The 26,000-nt window shown below is 42.3% G+C and overlaps 1 protein-coding gene across 1 annotated transcript; it reads right to left on the bottom strand.

Moving 5' to 3' along the window:
* Positions 1–725: 725 nt before the first annotated feature.
* LOC111891204 (uncharacterized) lies at positions 726–1,715 on the bottom strand. The gene has a single exon (XM_023887274.1). The coding sequence runs from the start codon at positions 1,713–1,715 to the stop codon at positions 726–728; it is 990 nt and encodes a 329-aa protein (XP_023743042.1).
* Positions 1,716–26,000: the final 24,285 nt, after the last annotated feature.

Genomic DNA, 26,000 nt, shown 5'->3' with positions numbered 1-26,000 from the left:
GCTCCTCTGTCTTGGAATAAACCAATATGTCATCTATAAAGACTATCACAGACCGGTCCAACATCGGTCTGCATTCGCGGTTCATGAGATCCATGAACGCGGTTGGAACATTGGTGAGCCCATGAACGGCATCTCCACAAACTCATAATTACCATAGCGGTTCATGAGATCCATGAGATCCATGAGATCCACAAAATCATAATTACAAACTCATAATTACCACATCGGTCTGCATACGCGGTTCATGAGATCCATGAGATCCATGAACGTCATCTCCACAAACTCATAATTACCATAGCGAGTCCTAAAATATGTCTTTTGAAAATCATCGTCCCTGAATCGCATCTGGTGGTATCCTGACATTAGACCAATCTTAGAGAACCAAGATGGCCCCTGGAGCTGGTCAAACAAATCATCAATCCTCGGGAGTGGGTAACGATACTTCACCGTCACCTTTTTCAGCTCCCGATAATCTATTCACATCCGATGCGACCCATCATTCTTCTTTAAAAACAAGATCAGGGCTCCCCAGGGTGAAGTACTAGGCCTGATAAATCCTTTGTCTAGCAGCTCCTGCAGCTGCATAGACAACTCCTGTATCTCGGGAGGAGCCAAAAGATACGATGCTTCGGCTATTTGAGCGCACCAGGGACTAGGTCGATCATGAACTCAACCTGTCTCTCCAGAGGTACCCCAGGCTGATCCTCCAGGAATACGTCCGGGTACTATTGTACAATCGGTACATCATCTACCGTTCCCTTACACTTATACTGGGTATCCATGACATAAGCGACATATCCGGTGTAACCTTGTTGTAAGTAGAGCCTTGCCCTCGCTGCGAAACATAGAGCCAATCCTCCTTGAGGCCTCTCACCCTGAATCACCATCCCTTCCCTGCTAGGAGTCCGAACTCTCACTAGCTGCTGCTCGCAGTCGATCACTACACCATTAGGACTCAGCCAGTCCATACCCACGATGAGCTTATTCCCGTGCAGGGGAATCAGAAACAAGTCCACTGGGAACTGCTCATCAAACAAATGTAGTATACAACTCTGATGAACCCTCACAACCCTAACGGTCCTATCATCTACTATCTCAACATCCAGTGGACAATCCAGCTCTCCCGGAGCTCCGCTAAATTGCTTACCAAGTGCAAGTGACACAAAAGATTTTGTAACCCCCAAATCAAACAATACCATAGGTGATATGTTGTTCGCTAAGAACGATCCTGTGACGACATCAGGAGATGCACGTGCCTCCTCTGCTGTCAACTGGAAGGATCTTCTCTTCGCCACCGGCTTCTCAGCTCGGTCCTGCCTACCATCAGTAATCCTTAATGTAGCAGGAGCGAGTGCTAGCACCTGTCCTATTGCTGCCATGCTCGGACACTGGGACCTCTTATGGCCCCTCTGATTGCACTGAAAGCAAATTAGATGAGATGATGTCGTGGTGGTGGTAGTCGTAGCAGTACAAACCTTGCTCATATGACCAGTCTGGACGCACTTGAAGCAGCCGGAACTACCCGCCCTGCAGATCCCCTCGTGCGACCTATCGCACTTACAACAGCGGCCTCGGCCCTGCTGACCCTTCCCTCGGGAATCCACCTTAGGCTTCTTACCCGAAAACTCAATGCCAAACACCGCCTCTGGCTTTCTCTTCCTCTCTATCTCTAGATCAATCTCTTTCTCTCGAGCCCTCGCTATCATATCCTCCATCGTCCTACAGCTGGATCGGCTCACAAACTGTCTGATGTCGCTCCTCAGCATCTCACGATATCGGGCCTTTTTCATCTCCTCATCCACCACATATTGCGGAAGGAGAAGGGCCCTCTCCCTGAACTTGGCGGTAATCTCCGCCACCGTCTCTATCGTCTGTTGGAGATCCTAGAACTGTCTAGCAAGCCGCTACACCTCAATAACAGGTGTGAACTCAGCCCTGAACATGGTCATGAAATCACTCTAGGTCATCGCATCCAATAGCGTATCATCACCAATGGCTCGCCCTACCTCCTCTCACCAATCACGTGCCCTGTCCTTTAGGAGACAGGACGCAAGTCAGACCTTGTCTCCCTCGGGAAATCTGCTGGTACAAAAGGTATTGGCGACATTGGAAAACCACTAGTTGCTAGCTATGGGATCCCGAGCCCCATGATAGTCAGGAGCTCCACATGCCCTGAACTCCCTGAAAGTTAAGGTATGTGACCCCATCATGGCCGCCACCTCAGTGCGCAAGGTACTCAATCTCTCATCCAATAACTCTAGGATCCCTCCTTGATCCTGCCAAAGATCACAGGAGTCTGATCGATGATGTTGTGCATGATCTCTAAGGATATGAACTCCCTCATCTGGTCATCTAGCTGCTTGGCTCCAGAGCCTGAGCCTGATCCCTCACCGGCACCTGAACTACCGACTGCTGGTCTAGGTCGTAGAACCACCATACTGAAATAAACATAAAATCATAAGAACTAATTATACTCGAGGGATCCAACATGAAATAAGATTCTTGAATTCATCTCAACTTTCCTTGATTCGAGTACGTATCCTGTGCTTTCAGTATTACGGGACCATACTACCTTCCACATCTATTCGTACTTTCCTCAAGAATTGCATTGACTCCACCAGTCCCTTCTGTTACTACTACTTCACACGCTACTCTCTTCCTAGGCTTTCCCTAGGGAAATCTCTAACCTACTCGCCGCCATCAGCTGCATAAGATGTCCCTGCTACCTTTCCATATCTAGCTCACGATTACAATTATGTATCAATCATACTAGATAATTCTTCGAATGAGAGGTCTCATACTACAATGGCTAGGACTCAAACTAGAGTTGTGCAATAGCAACAAAACCTAGCCTTCTCAAATTATTTAGTCCTCATAATATGTAACTTTAACATATTCGCTTTACTAGTTAATTAAGGATAACTAGAACTTCTATAAGCACAAAGTAAGCAGCATTTATGCATTGATTGACAATAATCAAACATACTCTACTCTAGCTATCATATTACTAACTAATCAGTCCAAGCATACTGCTCGAAAAGTTCATACAACTAGAATACAAGGCATCCTTCCTAGGTCCTTAGCCCTAATCCAGCATGCAGTTCTCATACACATAAAGTGGGCATACAAGGCACCCTTCCTAGACCCTTAGCCCTAATCTAGCATGCTGAACACATAATCATATCATATCAAATAACTTGTATGGATAGTTTGGGAGACTTTCGTGAGCACAACTGAGTGCATGCACCACACCCTTTTCTCTTTTTAAGTCTCTATTCAAAATTCTTTTTTATCAAAAATAATTTTCTTTTTAAATTTTTATACCAACTGCTTAGTTTGAGTTTAGACACACCCGAGAGTGCGCCCGAATCCCTCAAACAAAGGATCTGATACCAACTTGCAACATCCCAAAATATGGTCCAAAAACTTCATTTTTAACTTAATATAAAAACCATAAAACATCCATAGTTATAAAGAAAATCATGTGTCTAGTGTCTCAAAACATCATATCCAAAGCTAAATCAATATCAAGTGAGAAAATATCAGAGTATAAGACATCCCAGGTGAGAATGCAGTGTGTGTCATGCAATCATCCCGAGCCATTCCCCTTACTAGAAGAGGTACCTAAAACCAAAATTGAAAACTATAAGCATGAAGCTTAGTGAGTTCCCAAATCTACCACATACCAAACACATATAACATGCAACTAAGAGATACGGGCCCTGCCCACACTCATGGAGATATGGGCCCCGCCCACACTCCGCTAACTAGGAGATACGATCCCCGTCCACACTCCGCTAACTAGGAGATACGAGCCTCGCCCACACTCAGCTACTTCGAGATACAGGCCCCGCCCACACTCGGCTGCTAAGAGATACGGGCCCCGCCCATACTCAGCTACTGAACAACATACGAGTATCACACAGATAACAAGTATAACTACCTCTATCAATCAGGAATATATCCCTAATCAACTAAACTGTGAGATATGAGCCCCGTCCACACTCGATTACTAACATACCATGCTACGGGCCGGCCTTGGTGCCTTAGACCCGATCCTACTGAAATGAAACTCACCTCCAATGACTGACTGCTGAAGATCTGAGAGAGGAATGCCTATTTGCTGCTCCGACAACTCTCCGACTATAAATTCCATAATGACACTTGGTCAAAAACTGATAACTATCCTTAAGGTAAAATGACTATTTTACCCCTCGTCAAAGTCAACATCATGGTCAAGGTCAACTTTCCAGGTTGACCAAACGCGCGGAGTCAGCCTTGTGACTCGTCGAGTTCTAGAACTCAGAACCCTGGAATAACGACTCGGATCGGCGAGTCACCTTATGACTCGTGGAGTTCCCAATCTTCTTATCATCGCGACTGATCGAACTGACTCGTCGATTCGTCCTTAGACTCCCTGAGTCCCGACGTAATCAGAAAAAGGGACAAAATCATCTTACTCGTCGATTTTCCTAATTATCTCGCCGAGTTCCATGAACTTCATCGAGATTCCTTCATCGGACTCGTCGTGTTCCCTTAGAAACTCGTCCAGTCCCTTTTAGATCTGACCTAAATGAATCGTTTCACACTTCTACAGCTCTAAAATATAGATCTAGGTTTTTTCCATGGTCCATTTCTATAAAGTTGGAGACTTGATTGCTTTTCACACCTCAAATGGACCCAAACTCAAGTTATAGCAACCTACTTCCATGAACATGCCCATGGCTTGGATGAAAATGGTTCAAGACCCCTTTTATGACTCTTGAGGCTAAATATCACAGTAAAGAGGGGTTGCATAGCACACAACCCATGATAAGCAACTTATCCTACTCAAAAGGGTCAAACGAGACATGAATCAACATACCAAGAGATCTAAGCTATGAGATATCAAGCTAAGAGATTTTTACCTCAGAAACCTACCAATGATGAATGTGCTCCTGGATCTTGTTCTCCCTCCACAAGCTTGTTTGCTCCAAGCCCTTTTAACTATCTTCAATAACACAAAAATACACTCAAAATCTCAAGGAAGAAGCTCTCAATCGAATTAGGGTTTCTGGAGGACAAGGAGGCTGTTAAGGGAGGCCCAAAGGGGGTTTAAGAAGTTTAAATAGGGTGCAAAATCTCAAAAATAAGGTTTCTTTCTGGCAGACCTACTCGTCAAGTCGATGCTTGGACTCGCTGGGTAGACCCTTTTAAACCCCGCGTCTAGCCCTGCATCTACTCGAAGAGTTAGGGCTACCAACTCGTCGAGTAGCTCTAAAAATATGTTCTTAGAATAGGTTAATTACATACAAGGAACAGGGTGTTACTCAAGCTTTTGAATTGAGAAGTTTCCTGTTGTTAACACACCCTAACCCCTAATGATTCCACTACCATTGTTACCGAATGTAACATGTACACCGTTACAGGTAGGCCTGTAGTCCCAGAGGTACTCTAACCTTCGGGTAATGTGCAAGGTGCAGGCATTGTCAATTAACTACTCCTCTTCTTATTCCTCCTTGCACATTCTTGATAAAATTACACGGTTAGTTTGGGCACCCAAACAAGTTTGGAGCCTGGGGTTACATATGAAGTTTTCTTACGAGATGCATGCATGTGGGTTGTATGGACAGTTTTTGTGTCAATCTTTAGACCTAGTCCTGGGTGTTTTGACACTTTTGGGATGTTACAAGGTTGTACTGGACGTGAAACTTTCAGATGATAAAATCCAATAGAAACATTTTTCTCATTCATCCAGACACCGTACTTGGTCAGCGGTCCGAAGGGTGTAGTGAGAGTCTTGTGACCAATCCGTGGGAGGGTTTTCACTATGGTGCCCTTGGGATTTGAATAAGTTTGGGCACATAAATTTCCTTTCCATTTTGGATAATCCAAGGAATAACTTCGAAAAGAGTACCTTTGAAAATACTTAACTTTCTTTTGGGATTTTTTAGGAGAATTTGAAAAAGTTTTGTTACTGTACAATCCTTTTTGTCTGATTCCTTGACTGCATTGTCTTTTGAAAGATTTTTTGAAACAGAGGATTTTTCAAAACCCTTTTGATTTGAAAATTTGGATTGTTTGAAAGTTTTGTGTTTGAAATTTGTATCCCGCTTTTTAACTCGGGACCTGAGTTCTTATTTGAAAGCCAATTTTGCTTGTGTTTTTGGAGAACCGTAGTCAGAAATGTTTAAGTGCGGTTTCTTGGAAACGTTAGATTGTTTTAGAGAATGAGGACTTGAGTCATCTAAACTAGAGAATTCAGGACTTTGTGAACATTGACCATATTCGAAATTTTCAATCGGCAATTCATAAAGAATGGGCTGAATGGTCACTGTGCTTTTGACTGCGGTATGTGGTAAAGATGACTGGACTACCACAAAGTAAGTCAAAGATGGTTCATTAATGGGACATTTTATGGAGGGGAAGGATGGATAATTTACAAATACTTCTGGTCCTTCCATAAAAAATTCTTCATCAACAACTGAAGAAGTCTGAGAATTGGGATAAGTTGTGCCAATGATGGGTATTTGATCACTTGGATGACCTGAGGATTCAGGAAGAATTTCCTCGATGACACTATTATTACTCAGCTTATGAAGTCGATTGAAGTGGCATCTTATGTCTTCAGGAAACATTTTATCATTAACTGGGTAATGAAATTCACGATCCAGTGGGACATATGGTCGATCAGCATTGAATCGAGGAGTTGAGTCCTCATTAATTGAGTACCCATTGGACCATCCCTAATTATAAGTTTTATCAACATTCCCATTGTTAACTAAGTTTTCAATTACTTCAGATTCATTAAAGAGATTTTCTATTAATTGATTCAAACGTACATTTTCTCTCTGGGCTAAATCCCTTTGATTTAAAGCAATATATAACTGAGTTTCATATAACATTCTAGCATCCTTCTCTTATGAAAAATCATTTTCTAATATGGAAACTTTAAGTCTCTTATCCTCAAGTCTTCCTCTCAAATGATATAGCTCTTGGGTAGCTATATTGTTTTCATCTAATGCTTTGTTGTAGTTTGTAAGAATGGCAACACATGTGTCATTAAGTTTAGCTAAATATGGTTCACAATCATGCATGCTTAAATTATTAGAAAGGATTATGATTTTTACCTATTTCATGTTCTGAGGGTTCCATTGAAGGTTCTGGTTTATGGGTTGGTTTAGGCTTTCCAATATATACGTCCTTTGAGTCATGTAGTATGTCTTTGTGTGTTTTTGGTGTGTTTACGTCAAGATGATGTGTTTACGGCCGTAAACCCTGTTTACGGCTAATGTCTTATAAATATAGTTTTGTTCTGAGTCTGTTGTAAGTTGTTGATCAAGTGTGCTTACTGTAACATCCCAAGTTCAGAAGCGTGAGCTCAAGGGAGTAAAGTGTAAATAGGAAAAGGTGGACTCGACTAGTTGAAGATGTAACTCATCGAGTCGGAGCGTATGCGGTGCACGTGTTAAGTGATCTGACTCGCCGAGTCGGAGGTTGGACTCGATGAGTAAGTGCTAGAAAGAGAAAACCCTATTATCAGGGTTTGAACCTAATTTAAAGGACCTTATGTCCTCATTTCAGCCCTTATCCTCCCTGAGAGTTCCAGAGAAACCCTAATTCGTGAGAGACTCCATTGATTGAGGACATTGGAGCTTGGAAGAAGATTTTGGTGTAAGAACCTTGAGAAGTAAGAGACTAGCATCAAAGGGATCTTGTAGAGCTGGGATCTTGTCACACCTCGGCCGTCAGCAGAAACACTAGGTAGTGTAACGTCATTTTTCGTATCACAGTTATATAACATACATTGCACAATACTAAAGAAAATACATACCTTTATTGATAATTGAAAGTTACATTATTGTTTTCCTAGTATTTATTACATAATATCCGACTATGGCATTCTTAATAAACAGAAGATAATAGTAAAACTTCTCCTGTTCGAATACATACCAGCTTTTCAAGTTCCTGAAAACACATGCATTTTAAAAATACGTCAACATAAAGTTGGTGAGTCCACAGGTTTTGACTCCATAAAATAATACATTTTCACACATTCAAAAGTATAGTTTTGAAAGTATCATTCTGACTCTCCAACATAATAGTATATTTATCAATTAAGTGTTACCTCTAAACATTTCTTAATCCTAAGGCATAACTAGGGGAAAACTTATACTTAACATTAATACTTGTATACAACAAGGTATAATGTTTCTAACAATTTTGCTACCATGAGCCTGTAACCGCTGCTAAGACATAATACCTCTGATAGAACACACTCATGATTTCCCATGAGAAACAAACACACTCATGATTTACCATGAGAAAAAACACTGTACGCTTCATTGACGTCGAAACAATAACACAGAAAAGTATAGTTCATCACTTGCTTTTGGTTGACTGTAGCTAACAGTCACAAGTGGAGTGGTCAACCCGTATACTAATTACACACGACTTCCTCGCTCACACGGTATTAACGGTTACAGTTTAGAGGATTTCTGCTAAGATCCCCAATCTTAGTTGATGAATAAAATTACTCATGTAGACTTTGACGGGTTCCTATAGCTCTAACAACAAAAGCATATTCATGTCTAAAACCTTAACTTACTAGACTATACTTTTAAACATTACTCCTAACTTCATAATATTTAGGCAGTATAGGAACTATATCTTGATGTAAAACCAGGTTTTATCTTCACCTAAAACCAATAATAACAACATATAATGTTTCTGGTTTTATCTTGACATAAAACTAATAATAACAACATATAACAGATCCAGTTTTATCCTGACATAATACTGTTAATAGCGACATACTTTATAACTTAACATTTAGAATTTTCAAATACAACTTCGGTATTAAATCACACACAACATATATATAGAATCCTAAGTATAACTCAAGATCTATATTAGTAAATTAACGTACTGATATGTTGATAATAGTTGTATGTATTCAAAATATTATATTTAGAACAATCATATCCCGGTTATCATAACTATATACTATAATAGTAACACATATATAATATCTAGCATGCATTTTCCCCCGAAATATTAGCAAGTGGGGCCGTGAAACTCACCCTAGTAGCGTGATTTTATGTTATCTAAGCAAAAACGGTCAGCATACGAGGTCGTCGTGGCTCGGATGCAAGATGGCTTCAGCAAGGGAGATAGGAGATAAGGAAATGGTGTAAGGAATAGCTGAAGTCGAACCTGCTATTTATAGTAAGGATTTTGGACTCTCACATCGTGAGTTTCATAAGGCTCACGTCGTGAGTCTTGCATGTTCATCCCGTAGACTTGCCATTTGCGTCCCTAGCTTCGGAAGGTGGCCAAGTGACTCCTCACGTCGTGAAAAACTCCTTGTTCACATCGTTATTTTGGATCCTATCCCCTCGCAGCCTCATCACACCTTCTAGATCCGAAATGTGGCAGTTTGAGTCCTCACGTCGTGAGTTTTTATGCTCACGTTGTGACTTCTGTCAAATTAGGGTTTCTGACAGCGACATCTTCGGAAGGCCATAACTTTTTCATACGAACTATGTTTTTGACGTTCTTTATATCCACACGTAGGTATTTACGAGTAATATAACTCTATTTTAGACTCCAATAGCTAATTCTACGTCTATTGCAAAGTCCTCTCATTATAGAGATATATAGTGTTCGGTTTATCACAAGTTCCTAATCCGAAGTCGGATTCAGATTTTCTCTATATCCTTGGAATCGTATGGACATATACTTTAAGTTGTATTATAAAGAACGGTTGTATGTGTATTAGAATTTATCATGAACTACATAGTATGCTTATCACATTAGTTTACGAAATCACATTACATGATTGGCATAATCACATGTGATTTTCTATTGACCTATTTTGACTAGTGTTAAATTATCCCCCCGTTAGAACAATTTCGTCCCGAAATTTATCTTGTGGATAGGGTTTTGTCAAATAGTTGGGGGTATTTTTCTTTCATCTGATCTTCACGTTCCCAAGTAAATTCAGGTCCTCGTAAAGAGTTCCATCGAACTTTCACTATGGGAATATGACTTTGCTTTAATCGTTTGACTTCTCGATCCATGATCTCGACAGGTTCTTCTATAAAGTTGAGTTTGTTATTGACTTGTATCTCGTCGAGAGGTACCACAAGAGTTTCATCGGATTGACATCTTTTGAGATTTGATACGTGAAAAACATCGTGTACATTACTTATTTCTTGATGCAACTTGAGTTGGTATGCAACAGAACCAATTCTAGCTAGAATTTCAAAAGGTCCTATATACCGTGGGTTTAGTTTGCCTCGCTTACCGAATTGAGTTACATCTTTCCAAGGAGAGACCTTCAACATTACTTTATCTCCATCTTGGAATTCTAGAGGCTTACGTCTTACGTCAGCATAACACTTTTGACGATCACGTGCAACCTTTAATCGATCCTTAATTTGCACGATCTTTTCAACTGTCTCGTGGATTATTTCTGGTCCAGTACGTAAGGTATCGATTGTACGTTCTCTGGCCATCTGCGTATCTCCAACTTCTGCCCAACATACTGGGGAACGACATTTTCGTCCATAAAGAGCCTCAAACGGTGCAGCCTTGATACTGGTGTGATGACTATTGTTATAGTAAAACTTAATTAATGGTAAATGAGTATCCCATGTACTTCCAAAGTCAATAACACAGGCTCGGAGCATATCTTCTAATGTATAAATGGTTCTCTCGCTCTGACCATCAGTATGTGGATGGTAAGCTGTACTCATATCTAGATGTGTTCCTAAGGATTTTTGAACAGATTTCCAAAATCGTGAAGTGAATCTACTATCTTGGTCAGAAATATTAGAACTTGGAATTCCATACAATCTAACAATTTCCTTAAGATAAACTCTAGTTAGCTTCTCCATCTTGTCGTTCTCCTTAATTGGTAAGAAATGGGCAGACTTAGTCAATCTATCGACTATTACCCAAATAGTGTCGAACCCATTAGGAGTTTTAGGTAACTTAGTGATGAAGTCCATTGAAATCTGCTCCCATTTCCATTCCGGTATTTCCGGTTGTTGAAGTAAACCTGAAGGCTTTTGATGTTCTGCCTTTACTCTAGAACAAGTCAAGTATTTGCTCAAATAAGTAGCAATTTCAGCCTTCATGTTTGGCAACCAATAATGTACTTTAATGTATAAGTACAATTTGGCCACCAATAATGTACTTTAATGTCTAATGTCCAAGTCCCTGACTCCACCGAACTTAGGTGTCCAAATTTGGTTCATAAAGTGTCGCGTTCCGTCATCTTTTTGTATAACTTGCTTTTCCATTCCTCGCAAGGCTTCGTTCTTGATGTTATCTTCTTTTAAAGCCTCAAGTTGAGCTTCTCTAATTTGTGTGGCAAAGTTAGAATGGATAGTTATGGTTAATGCTCATACCTGATGGGGTTTAATATATTCTTTCCGGCTCAAGACATCTGCTACCACGTTTGCCTTTCCAGAATGATAACAAATCTCACATTCGTAATCATTCAACAATTCAACCCATCTTCACTGTCTCATATTAAGATCTTTTTGGTCGAAGATCTGCTAGAGACCCTTGTGGTCGGTAAAAATAGTACACTTAGTACCATATAAGTATTGTCTCCATATTTTTAGTGCAAAAATCATAGCTCCCAATTCAAGATCATGGGTAGTGTAATTATTCTCATGCACCTTAAGTTGTCGTGATGCGTAGGTAATAACCTTTCCTCTTTGCGTCAACACATATCCCAATCCTTGATTTGATGCGTCGCAATATACGATGAAACCTTTTGTCCCCTCTGGAAGGGATAGGATTGGTGCACTACACAACATTTTATTTAGTTTCTGAAAAGCAGCTTCTTGTTTGTCTTCCCAATTGAACTTCGTATTTTTCTGGGTTGGTGTTGTAAGTGGCTTGGGTATTTTGGAGAAATTTTCTATGAATCTTCGGTAATAGCCAACAAGTCCTAGGAATTGACGCACCTCTGTTGGCGTCTTTGGTGCTTCCCAATTCTTGATTGCTTCAACTTTGGATGGGTCAGCATTAATTCCTTCGTTGCTAACTACATGACCTAAAAATTGTACTTCCCTAATCCAAAACTCACATTCAGAGAGTTTAGCATACAACTTTTCTTTTCTTAGTAGATCCAATATTATTTGCAGGTGTTGACCATGTTCTTCCTTGGTTCGTGAATATATCAATATATCATCGATAAATACAATCACGAATTTATCCAAGTATGGTTTGCAATCACGATTCATGAGATCCATAAACACTGTGGGGGCGTTGGTCAATCCAAAAGACATAACTAAGAACTCATAATGACCATAACGAGTTCTAAATGCTGTTTTTGGAATATCGTCTTCTTGTACTCTGAGTTGATGGTATCCTGATCTAAGATATATTTTTAAGTAGTAGCTAGATCCTTGAAGCTGATCGAATAGATCATCAATTCTTGGAACTGGATAACAATTCTTGATCGCTGGCTTGTTCAGCTCCCGATAATCAATACACATTCGAAAGGATCCGTCCTTCTCTTGACAAACAAGATTGGTGCTCCCCAAGGTGAAAAACTTGGTCGGATAAAGCCTTTGTCAATAAGTTCTTGTAGTTGGATAGACAATTCTTGCATTTCAAATGGACCCAACTGATAAGGATATTTTGTAACTGGTGTTGCTCCTGGAATTAAGTCGATTCGAAATTCAACTTGTCGGACGGGAGGTATTCCAGGTAGATCTTCTATAAACACGTCAGGGAAATCACATACTTGACGTATGTCCTTGATTTCTTTTGTCTTTCTCTTCCTATCTACAATGTGAGCTAAGAATGTGCTACATTTCTTATGTAGATATTTCTGGGTCTTAGTACAAGAAATGACTTTGAGGTTCTTCCCAGATTTATCGCCATAAATAATCAGAGCTTCACCGTTTGGTAAGGGTAGTCGTATGGATTTTTCATGACATAGAATTTCGGCGCGGTGTGAAGATAACCAATCCATGGCAATTATAACATCAAAACTACCGATAGGCATTGGCATGAGGTTGACGTGAAAAAGGTTGTTATTAAGAGTTAACAGATAGTTTTCTAGTATTTCATGTGTTTTCTCAGGTTGACCGTTAGCGATTTCTACTTCATAGATTTCTTTTAATATGCTAGACTTATGACTTAACAATTTTCTAAATGTCGGAGTTATAAAACTTCGATCTGCTCCAGAGTCAAAGAGTATAGAAGCATAAAAATTATCTATAAGAAACATACCAGATACGACCGAAGGGTCCTGGATAGCCTCTCTGCTTCCAATCACAAACGCCCTGCCACGTCCTATGCCTCCTTAAGTCCTTAACTTTGGACATTCTTTTTTGATATGTCCAACCTCCCCACACTCATAGCATTATCTTCCTTCACCACGGCCTGTCCCATTATTGGTTTGTTGATCAACTGTTGCAGGTGTTGTGCTCCTGTAATAACTAGTAGTATGCCCCTATTTCTTGCACTTCATGCAGACAAAACAGTCACCTGGATGATAACGGTTGCACTGATTGCACCATGAAGATTTTGGTTGAGTAGGTATTGTTGTTGTGGCTGCATAGTTGGTTGCCACTTCTTGTCTTTTCTTAGATGATTGTTTGGGATTCTTCTTATTAAACTTGCGCTCGTTTTTTCTAAATTTGGGAGACTCAGTCTTTGAGACCACTTCTGTTCCTTGGATCTCTATGAGCGTTAGCATGTGAGCTATTCTCTTGGTGCCGTCATAAGTTGTAGGCTTTGATGCGATCACCATGCCTTTGATTTGCGATGCTAAACCCCAGATATATCGCTCAATCTTTATATATTCAGGGGTTATAAGTGTTGGATACATTACTACAAGATCATTAAATATAGCGGTATAAGCTTTTATCTCTGAACCCTTCATGGTTAGGGTCCACAGTTCCTGTTCCAGCTTCTGCATTTCCTCTCTATGACAATACTCCTCTACTAGCATCATCTTTAGCTCTTCCCATTTCATGGAATTTGTAGTATCAATTCCCATTGTATTTACATGGCTGTTCCACCATGTAAGTGTTGCATCAGTAAAAGTACATGCTGCAAATCATACTTTACAATCATCTGGATAGAAGCTTATTCGAAACACGGACTCTTTTTTTTTTAATCCACCTGGTCAAATTAACAACCCCTTCGTTTCCATGTAAGACCTTAGGTTTACAATTCATAAAGTCTTTGTAGGTACACGTTCTAGTGGTCCCTACATTGCCTTCATTTCTAACTCCAGCTCTTGAGACATTAGATAGAGCAGCAGCAATTCTTTGAGCTATGATTTCTTCAAGTTCTGTTGTATTTATTGGGGGGTTTGGTTCTGCTGGTGGTTGTTGTGGTGTTGATTGTTCGTTAAGGTTTAGCCGAGCAGTACTTCTTCTAGGCATTTTGTTTAGTTTCCTATTACGAATAATAAGAATTTATAAGTTTTATGAAATATTAATCAGTTACTATACGAGTATTAATATTTCAATTATAGAGCACAACGATTACTATAATATATTTTATATTATAACCAGCGGTTACATCAGTTTCTTTAGGATTATAAGAGAAAAGTTTCTATAAACATTGCAAAATTTGCAAGGTATTCTACATCCTTGCTATAAACTTTTCTCTTCTTGCCTCATCTAGTCTGATTTTCTCTATTTACACAACCACTAGTTCTGGTTTATCTACCAGTAATGTACGCCCGTAGATCCAGGCTTGTCAATTTAGAGGCAATAGGGGTCGAAAACGACTTTTCGACAAAAGATTATTTAGAATAAATAATTTGAACCAAGTTTTAGTATATGTCACAAGGTTTTCGTACATATAAAGAACGCCGAAATCTGAGTTATAACAAAGAAGTTATGACCCGTCGAAGTTTCGCGACGGAACCGGCACGACACCGAGAAGCGTGAATAGTGAATTTACGATAGAGCGAGTTTTACCCTTAGCAATATAAACGAAAGTCGTAGAGTATGTTAAACTAAGAACATCGATAAAAAGAACGCCCAAATCTGACTTCGTATGAAGAAGTTATGATTTTTCGAAGTTTCAGAATAGCAGTGTACAACCCGAAATTCGAATATTAGATCGAGCGATTTTTATCCGACATGACGTAAACGAGAATCGAAGATCTCGTTAAAAGTAGCGTAACGAGAAAAAGATGGGTGAAAACGGACGTCGGATGAAGAAGTTATGAGGATTTCACGGACCAATCCTGTCCCGGCCCGTTAATAATATAAAATTTAAAATCGAGTCAAAATTAGCCGACGAAGTCGAAGCGAAAGTTGTAGAGTACGTTCCTGCCTTCGCGTGGATATAAAGAACGTCGAAAACGGAGCTCGTATGCGAAAGTTACGAATTTTTAAAGTTGAGTGTGCAAATTCCGAAATCTGATGTGAGATGGATGACATGGCTGCATCTGGGCCGTTGCTTGTTGACCAAGGCTTTGCTTCGGATTGTGACACGCCACCCTTGCAGTACGCCCCGCGTCCGAAGAAGTTACGCCCCGCGTAGGTCTGATCTGATCCATCTGATGGAGTGCAAGACAGCTGGGTCCGAGCTGGTGGTCTTATCCGAGGAGTACGTCCATCGTACCCTCGGTACGCCCATCGTAAATCCGAACTTCGGTCCCTATAAATACCATGCGAATTCTCCCGAATTTTTCACACAATTTCACTTCTCTCTCTAAACTACTTTCTCTCTCTAACCCCTTTTGAGTCCCCTAAGCCCTAGTTAAACCCCTTAGCTCCCGAGGGAATCCCCGAGGCTCCCGGAGTCCCGAGAAAAAGAGCCTTTCGGTTTCGAAACGCTGCTCCAAATAAGTTCCGGTTTTCGATAAAATTCGCTGTAAGTGTGCTACGCTTACGCAATTTTTAATATAGCTTTCAAATAATTATAGGGATGTTATTAGGTCCTTAAAATAATTATTTGGGCTATTATTATGAGTTATATTGAGTGTTATGAACACTTTTATAATAATAATAATAGTCAGACTAATTTATTTGTCGTGGTTATCGTTAGACTAAACCCTAGTGGTATTAATACTAGGTTTTGTCGAAGGAAATTGTTTTGAGAGTATCGAAGCGCTGTCTGAGTACTGAGTCACCACCTTTAAGGTGAGTGTATGGTCCCCTTCAACTTACACATAGATATGAAGTATTTACTACGTGCTATGTGTGCAGATTGTCTGTTTACTTGCTGTCTATGCTCGGTGAAAGATTTAATACATGTTTTAAATGATATAAACTATATATGTGTTTTATATCTACGAAAATGTTGGGGTAAAACATGGGTAGATATAATAGATGAAATATGAGTTGGACAATGAGTTGAGAGGTGATATCGACCATGAGGAATGGGTGAGAGGTGTACGCTGTGAGAAGCCTTTTTCCCAAATAATGTCCCCGTCATTCAGCAGAGTATGGATGACAACCACAGACTATTTAGACAGTCCAGTGGAACACTAGCAGGCTCGCAACCTGAAGGTGTTGTGAGCGATGTGTTCACTCGGTGTACTCTAAACCTTGGTGATCATGCAGACTTGGTGCCAAAACCTTGGCGACTATGCAGACTTAGTGCCTATTGTATAAATTCTGGCAACTATGCAGACTTAGTGCCTAAACCCCGGTGACGATGGACTTCGTGTCGATTCCTTAGGATGATCCTTAGGAATGTATGAACGACGAATGGTTGATTCTTAGGGTAGATCCTTAAGAATAAAGAAGATAATGGGGATGGGTAATTCGGTTGATTGTTTGATTGTATGAACATAATAATTATATTATTGTGGGTTGAAAACCCTATGTACTCACCAGGTTTCCCAACTTGACCCACTCAGTTTATTTATATCACAGGTGTTGATATGAAGTCACATTACACTGAGAGATTTAAAGAGATGTAGATCACTCGTGTAAATAAATGTAAGTTCTGTTTATGCTTATGTTTCTGTATTAACGATGACATCCCAAACGTTTTAAAATGAATAAAATACGTTTCTTCGAAAATGTTTTAATAACGTATTTATCATGTTTTTCTGGGAACAAATTCCGCAACATTTTTATTAAAAGAAGAACTCTGATTTTTATAAAGCATAAACAAAATCGGTCCTTTCTGGCCATGAAAATGGGTATGTCACAAGTAACCTAGGTGATGACCCAGCACGTCAGTGACCTGAACCACTTGCTCCTCAAGTGCTTGAGTTCTCTGCTCAAGACCTCCTGTGCGCTCCTCATTTCTTGAGATTTGATTGTAGAGCTCTAACTCTGCAATCCTTGCATCGTGAGTAATCATGTCATTGTAAGCAAAGTTTATATGATGGTGGACATCCATCACTGATTCTTGATCTCGTGTTCTCTCTCCTTCTAGCCTTTGAACTCTTCTGGAGAGATTAGTAGCCCTTCCTTCGGCAATTTCCATCTTATCTTAAATTTTCACACTTTTCTCAAACATCAGACGATATTGGGGGATGTGGTCGAGATGAGTGACCAGTCTCATACATCCTAGCAACTCTTTCTTTTGCCACCCACCTATCAACAGTTTGTGCTATCCGTGCAGGTTCAACTTGAACTCTACGGGTTCCTGAAGATGTTGCCTTTGGACTTTTCTTAATCTTTTGCCATATCGGTATGGATTTACAAGCCGTGCGCTTCATCTTTGCTCCTCCTGGAACTCGACGGTAAAGAGTGTTCATTGGTGGTAAAGATGACGCCACCGATTCTGTCTCCTCCTGTAACACCGTGGATTTTCAAAGCAAAATTTTTCATTTAAATAACCAATTTAATATTAAAAACACTTGTTTAAAATCTTATTCATATTCGAATTACAAAACATAGTTCCATTTTCATTTGAATAGACAACCAGGATCCTCCAAAATACAACTCTTTCCTCGGTGTGTACAATCGAACCGTTGCCATCCCACGTTACTGTAAGAACCTGAAACAACATAACATAAACAACGTAAGCACGAAGCTTAGTGAGTTCCCCAATATACCTTACGCACATACGCCTTTCCAGGCCCGACCTTTCGGTCCATGTGTCTCAGGGGACTTCCGTCCCTGCTGGGTAAACCTTCCGGCCTTACCCACGCCGACCTTCCGGTCCATCACACATCATATCGCCTTCCGGCCCATAATATAATCGCCTTCCGGCCCATAACATACATAGCACACATAACAAATAACTTACCACATATAGCATACATATCACATATCATATCCGACCTTCCGGTCACACAGTCAAACCCTTCCGGGTACAGTATAGTGAGAAGACTCACCTCGCGGCCACTGGAAGATAGCAACTCCTGAAATCTCTTGCACTTGATCCTCCGAGCTACAAGCTCCCTGTCTCATCATATATCTCTTTTTAATACTTCTATCTTCCACGTTAACTGACCCTAAGAAATCACACCAGTCAACTCTAGTCAACAGTCCATTGTCAGCTCGACAGGACTCGGCGAGTTCCCTGGCGACTCGGCGAGTCTGGTCGTCCTTCAATCCTCTAAGATTCCCCTTCTACTCGTCGAGTATCCTCTTTGACTCGACGAGTCACTCCTGGAAGAATCGCGGGGCCACCCCGACTCCACTCGCCGAGTCTGAAGAACAACTCGGCGAGTCCCAGTAAATCTTCAAGCTACTCGCCGAGTCTGATCATCCGACTCGGCGAGTCCGCGCCATGCAGTCGATCGAACTGCTTCCTGGGACACATATATTCTCGAATAAACGAACATGGGACCTTCTGGACCTCTAAGGGTCCTAATACAAGGTTACAAACGTTGAACAACAACACAACAATCCGTCTAGACTCCAAATGGGTTCCATAAACCCTAAATCTATATACACATCAATCACAGGAGGATGTAATCCGAATTATTACCTGAATGATGTATCTTCCATGTCCACAAACTTCAGAACTCGAACTCCATGCAGTTCCTTTAGCTAAAATCCTTCTCCTCCTTGCACAACAATTCCTTCAAGGTCACCAATGGCCTTCAAGCTTGCTCTAGCCGCCCCAGTCGCCTAGGGTTCTTCCCAATCGATCCAAAGTCGTGAAATGACGGCATAATAACCCTTATATACGACCCAGTACTGAACGGCTAGGGTTTCCGCTGAACAGCGTCGACTCGCCGAGTCCATATCTTGACTCGTCGAGTCCAGCCGTGAACCCGCGACCAAACCTGCGACCCTACTCGGCGAGTCTGGCTCCAACTCGTCGAGTCTCCCCTTTAAAACACCCCCAAAATGCAACTTAACAATACTTGAGATTTTGGGCTGTTACAATTCTCCCCCACTAGAATTAGACTTCGCCCTCGAAGTCTCACTCTGAAAATAGTTCTGGCTGCTGCTCCCGCATCTCACGTTTCGGCTTCCCTAGACACTACCGATCTCTCCCGAGGCCGCTACTGAACCAATACCGGAGGTACCTCCTTGTTCCTCAGAACCTTGATCTTCCGATCTCCGACGGCCACTGGCCTCTCGACGTAACACAGGCTCGTATCCACCTAATCGTTCTCTAGTAGAACCACTGCTGACTCATCCGCTATACACCTATACAATTGCGACACATACAAGTGTCATGGATCTGTCCCAATTCCGTTGGCAGCTCCAAACGGTAGGCCACCCTTCCTACCTTCGCACCTTCACGACAAGACCCAACATACCGGGGCCCCCCATTTGCCCCTCTTCCTAAATCGAAACACCCCGTCAGAAATACGAAGTCGCCGACCTTAATCACATGCTCGCAGCGGCGTCTGCCTGCATAACTTTCCTGTTAACTCTAGACGATCACTAACTCTCTTTAACCGGCTGAGTCTGCTCTGTCAACTAAAGCACGAACTCTGAACTGCTCATCACTCTCTGCAATCGGAAATTACCCAAGATGCACTCTGCTCCAAATCTCAACGATCACTCAACCCATAAGGGTTAGGAAATCCTGAACCACCGGATCCCCTATCCAAAGCCCACTTTGCCCATTCCGGACCGACTGAGAGATCCATTCTCCCTCTCGGATCAACTCTCACAAGCTCCCTCTTGCCATCACATACACATACTGAACTAGTCCCAACACTCGCAGGTTGAAAAACCCGATTCACTGATGATATCCTCGAACATCTCCCAAGACGAACCACTAATATTCGTCCTATACCCTGATCAGAATCACACTGAGAATTCAAGATTCTGTATTCCCTTGCATCCTTTCTGAGTCTCGTCAGTCATCCCAACCCGGATGGGTTCCTACTTCACTGTCGCAAACACGATGTTCGAAACCATACTTGAAATACTCTAACCACAATTCTGCTCTGCAGCTTTCACTTTCGTGAACTTGCACCCCTTCGGAGTTACACACCTTCCTCTTTTCCTTTTTCCAAGGAACCCTCTTGGCCATAATGCCACTCCAACCGGTGCCACGGTGCTCGCCCCAAGCGACACCACCCTTTTTGCATAACCGCTATCCACATACTCTGGTTCTCATTGCAGGGGCTCTCAATCTCATGCACTCTCTCCACTCATCAAGATCACTGCCTCAGCTAAACAAGATCACTAACCCGGGGCTAGACCTTCCAATGCAATCACACTGCAACATACACAATCCGCAATCTCAAACTGATCCAGCAATACCAACAGAGTCTCCAGCATGACTGGACCGACTCTCATAACACATACTAGCCACTCGAGGCTATGTCTCTGTGGGTCCGTACACCCAACTCTGCGAACCCTCAGGTTCTAACTCTGGAACCTTTCGGTTCCAGCTCTAGAAACATGCACAACATAATCCCGTGGGATTAATGCAGTACAACCCATCACGTACCTCAAACATACCAATACTCTGATCACATAACCCCGGTTACTTACTCAAGCTTGATCCCGGCCTTCTCTCAGGCCTCCACAATCGAATGCCCTAGGTCTGTATCCCGCCCCGCATACCCGACACTCGCTCTCGTCGGGCTATACTCTGCGCTGACAAACACTGTTGAATCCCCACAGCTAAGCACCCTCACATACTCATCGATCTCCCGGAGAATTTTCTAATTCTCCCCCACTAAAACACTGACTAACTGCCACCGATCGTCATTAACGACCTTACAGAACAATCCTGCACAAAGAGAACATTTACACACTGATTGCTTCCCACAAGCACAAGCAACCCTCAGCAAAACACACCTCCTCCCTGATCAACCCACTCACAAGAATCTAGTCCTTCAATCATCCACTCCACGACTGTAGATGCTACCCGACAATCAACCCAGTGCCGCATCTCCCCTAACAACCCTCACGAACGATAACCAAAGGAATCCTCGACAATAACCCATAACCAAACTCACAATCTGCCCAAAGGATGAACACCACATCGAAAACCGCACAAGACTACTGACACTAAAACACCAATTATAACCATACCCAACCATCAGGGAATAACGTATGCCAAAGCGAAAACCTGAAGTACCAATCCATAACCATGCCAGACCCGCGAAACAACGAATACCGCATCGAAATCCATACAAGATACCAGCACAAACAATACGCCAAAACAATGCAAGACAATTAAGACATCATGAAAGCATCATACCCGCAGCTGTCTCCGGCACTGCTCCGTCTCCCTCTGTCGCACGCAGATAAACACGACCCTGAGCCCTCTGGGGCTCCGCTCCATCCTGTCCTCCTCAAATCCCGAATTGGCACTGACTGCCAACAATCCCGTGCACAGTGCCCCTCCTTTCCGCACTTGCGGCATGCACCACCGGACCCGCAAGCTCCGATGTAACCCCTTTTTACTCGATCATCGACACCTATGGTTTCATGCTTTCCTACTGCATCTCTATACTCCACTTATTACTACTCCTGACAATTCTTGCTTTCTTACATATTGCACCCGGTTCTCCCCCACTAGGGTTCGAACCAACACCAATTAGTATACAATCAACCCACGACTATCTTTCACCAGCGAAATCGTACCTGCCCCAGTAAGGTGCTGTGCAACACCCGATAGTCCCTCCCCATATGAAGTCAATCAATCCCCTATACTCTGAACCTCTAGCTAACTCTTCAAGAACTTCTCATCACGGCTGCCTCTAATCGTTCCAAATCCCATACTGATCTAATACTAAGCACCTGCACTGCTCGATAACATATTTGGCTCGCAGACTGCACCGCAGCATCATCGTTCCTCTCATCTCAGCTCATCAACCCGTATCCAATGCCGGATTTGTCCCAAGGACAGGGACTTACTCTCAACATAGACAACAACCCTCCGCACTGCAAAACTCGTCTGAACTCTTCACTGCTACCACTATAACCCAACCTGTTATTCTCAATTAGGTGTGGTGTGGTTCTCAACTACCTCAGCCCCAACTGACTGCCTGTTCACGGTAAATCTCTGTCTCGCGGTACACCCGCTACCTGATGCTCTGAGGGAAGTCATTATCGATAACTACCTGCAGGGTGTACTCCCAAATCCAGAACTGAAACACCAGACCTCTCGCGTCTTGCACACGAGCATAAATGACACTACCCACCCAAAAAGGTGACCTCTCATCTGTCGTCTGATTGCTCGACTCAACTGAAATTCTCCCCTGTCTTTGACTCTTACCAAAATACTCTAATAGGCACTTGTCTTTCCCCTCGAGGAACGCCTCTCCATACTCAATCATGGTCTACAGGCCTGAAACCCATAGCGTCCAATCTCTACCTCATCGGTCATAACCGGATAACAAGATAGCCACAAGCATCATCCACTACGAACCATGGTACTCATCCCATGACATCCCCCCTCAACATGCTTCAGTGTATGGTACCTAAACCATAGCACCACTCCTCAATCTGCTCCAATGTATAGCACTCGGACCACAACATCTATCTCAATCTGTTCCGATGTATGGTGCCCGGACCATAACATCACTCTGTATCCGCTCCGATGTATGGTATCCGAACCATAACATCACCCCTCAATCTGTTCCTTAGGACCTTTAGGATGCCCCCTGTATCAAGTATGGGTCCTCTGCTTTCAGTAGTACGGGCCCATACTACCTGTCACATCTACCCATACTTTCCACACGGACCATCCCAGAGTTCCTAAGTAGCTGATAAACCTGCTCTTTCACCCATCTCATCGCGCGTGCTCGCTTTCCAGCGAAATCCTCTACTCTACCAGCGCACTCATCTGGCTAGGCTTACACCCTAGTCCCTTCCGCTGTCCTCCCACTTCTTTGCTATCAGCTGCTGAAGAGTTCCTAATGATGCCAGCCCTCTACCTCCTGAGTATCGTCATACTCACTTAGTAGCTGACTCCCATCATCGATAACTCCACAAAGCACAAAGCAAGCAGCATTCGAGCATTGAAGCATACCTAGGACTCCCCACCTGTGGTAGCTCCACCTTCTCGGCTCATCCTCGGAAGTACCTCTGTACCCCGTAGCTTTACCCCTTGTGCGTTCTAACTAGATACTCTCACTCATCACATACACACAAAAGCATAACGCACATATAACAGCAACCCTAGACTAAGGCATCACAAATCAGGCCACTCTAGTCCTAACATGTGAAATACCTAGCCTGTCTCTAGCATGCAATAATGTCTCATAAAGTGCATAATAGATATTTCATAATACAAAAGTAAGGGTATTTTGGGAAATCACCGTTTGGCTCTGGCTGATTGTACACACTGCTCTTTCTTGCTTTCTCTTTGAACTCTTATTCACTTTTTAGAAAACTATTTATTTGAAAACCTTTTCTTAATTCCTCGGTTTGAGTCCAGACTCACCTGTAGGCGCGTCCGAATCCCTCAAACCAAGGCTCTGATACCAATTGTAACACCGTGGATTTTCAAAGCAAAATTTTTCATTTAAATAACCAATTTAATATTAAAAACACTTGTTTAAAATCTTATTCATATTCGAATTACAAAACATAGTTCCATTTTCATTTGAATAGACAACCAGGATCCTCCAAAATACAACTCTTTCCTCGGTGTGTACAATCGAACCGTTGCCATCCCACGTTACTGTAAGAACCTGAAACAACATAACATAAACAACGTAAGCACGAAGCTTAGTGAGTTCCCCAATATACCTTACGCACATACGCCTTTACAGGCCCGACCTTTCGGTCCATGTGTCTCAGGGGACTTCCGTCCCTGCTGGGTAAAACTTCCGGCCTTACCCACGCCGACCTTCCGGTCCATCACACATCATATCGCCTTCCGGCCCATAATATAATCGCCTTCCGGCCCATAACATACATAGCACACATAACAAATAACTTACCACATATAGCATACATATCACATATCATATCCGACCTTCCGGTCACACAGTCAAACCCTTCCGGGTACAGTATAGTGAGAAGACTCACCTCGCGGCCACTGGAAGATAGCAACTCCTGAAATCTCTTGCACTTGATCCTCCGAGCTACAAGCTCCCTGTCTCATCATATATCTCTTTTTAATACTTCTATCTTCCACGTTAACTGACCCTAAGAAATCACACCAGTCAACTCTAGTCAACAGTCCATTGTCAGCTCGACAGGACTCGGCGAGTTCCCTGGCGACTCGGCGAGTCTGGTCGTCCTTCAATCCTCTAAGATTCCCCTTCTACTCGTCGAGTATCCTCTTTGACTCGACGAGTCACTCCTGGAAGAATCGCGGGGCCACCCCGACTCCACTCGCCGAGTCTGAAGAACAACTCGGCGAGTCCCAGTAAATCTTCAAGCTACTCGCCGAGTCTGATCATCCGACTCGGCGAGTCCGCGCCATGCAGTCGATCGAACTGCTTCCTGGGACACATATATTCTCGAATAAACGAACATGGGACCTTCTGGACCTCTAAGGGTCCTAATACAAGGTTACAAACGTTGAACAACAACACAACAATCCGTCTAGACTCCAAATGGGTTCCATAAACCCTAAATCTATATACACATCAATCACAGGAGGATGTAATCCGAATTATTACCTGAATGATGTATCTTCCATGTCCCCAAACTTCAGAACTCGAACTCCCTGCAGTTCCTTTAGCTAAAATCCTTCTCCTCCTTGCACAACAATTCCTTCAAGGTCACCAATGGCCTTCAAGCTTGCTCTAGCCGCCCCAGTCGCCTAGGGTTCTTCCCAATCGATCCAAAGTCGTGAAATGACGGCATAATAACCCTTATATACGACCCAATACTGAACGGCTAGGGTTTCCGCTGAACAGCGTCGACTCGCCGAGTCCATATCTGGACTCGTCGAGTCCAGCCGTGAACCCGCGACCAAACCTGCGACCCTACTCGGCGAGTCTGGCTCCAACTCGTCGAGTCTCCCCTTTAAAACACCCCCAAAATGCAACTTAACAATACTTGAGATTTTGGGCTGTTACACCTCCATTGGCTCGCTTTCTTTCATTGGTTCACTTTCTTCCCATTCGTTAGAAGATAAAGGTGCTCCATCGTCAGAAGGTATTGGATGAAAGGTAGTTGGATTTATAGGGTAGTAAGGATCGCCAACCAACATAGGGAATGAGACTTCTTCTTCTTCATCCATATCCTCGATGATTATCCATTCTCGTGATTGTGCCATGTCGAATTGCTATACATTCTGGATCACCAAGTGTTTAGTCTATGAAATATTACTCCCAAATTAAACAGTTCATATGATCTGATCATAATAAACTGTAGTTGCGCACCTACACCTAGTTGTGATAGGATCTATGCACATATAAACTTTAGTTGGAATATTTGATCTAAATCCTTGAGATCAAAAACATTCCGGGTATTTAAGGTGTATTCTCATCGCGGGTCTGAGTCTTTATATATGACACTATATTCTTATTTATTGTATTCACGCTTTTACTATTGTTTGTTACTTTAGGTCTATCTGATAAGGCTACGACTAGTCAGGACTGTCGAAAGGGCAGGATCATTTTAGCATATAGCCGTTCTGAAATCTAGCAACCCAAATCGACATGTCTATCCTGTCACTGCTCCCGTAAGTAGTCCTTCAGTAGAAAAATTAATAATAGTTTTTATTTATAG

This window comes from Lactuca sativa, chromosome 4 (assembly GCF_002870075.4).
Source record: "Lactuca sativa cultivar Salinas chromosome 4, Lsat_Salinas_v11, whole genome shotgun sequence".
Classification (NCBI taxonomy): domain Eukaryota; kingdom Viridiplantae; phylum Streptophyta; class Magnoliopsida; order Asterales; family Asteraceae; genus Lactuca; species Lactuca sativa.
The sequence above is the reverse complement of the archived record's forward strand: the minus strand, read 5'-3'. Positions and strand labels throughout refer to the sequence as shown.

Excerpts from the sequence above, each read along its gene's own strand:
- LOC111891204 (XM_023887274.1), bottom strand. The coding sequence starts at position 1,715 with ATGGAGGATATGATAGCGAGGGCTCGAGAGAAAGAGATTGATCTAGAG.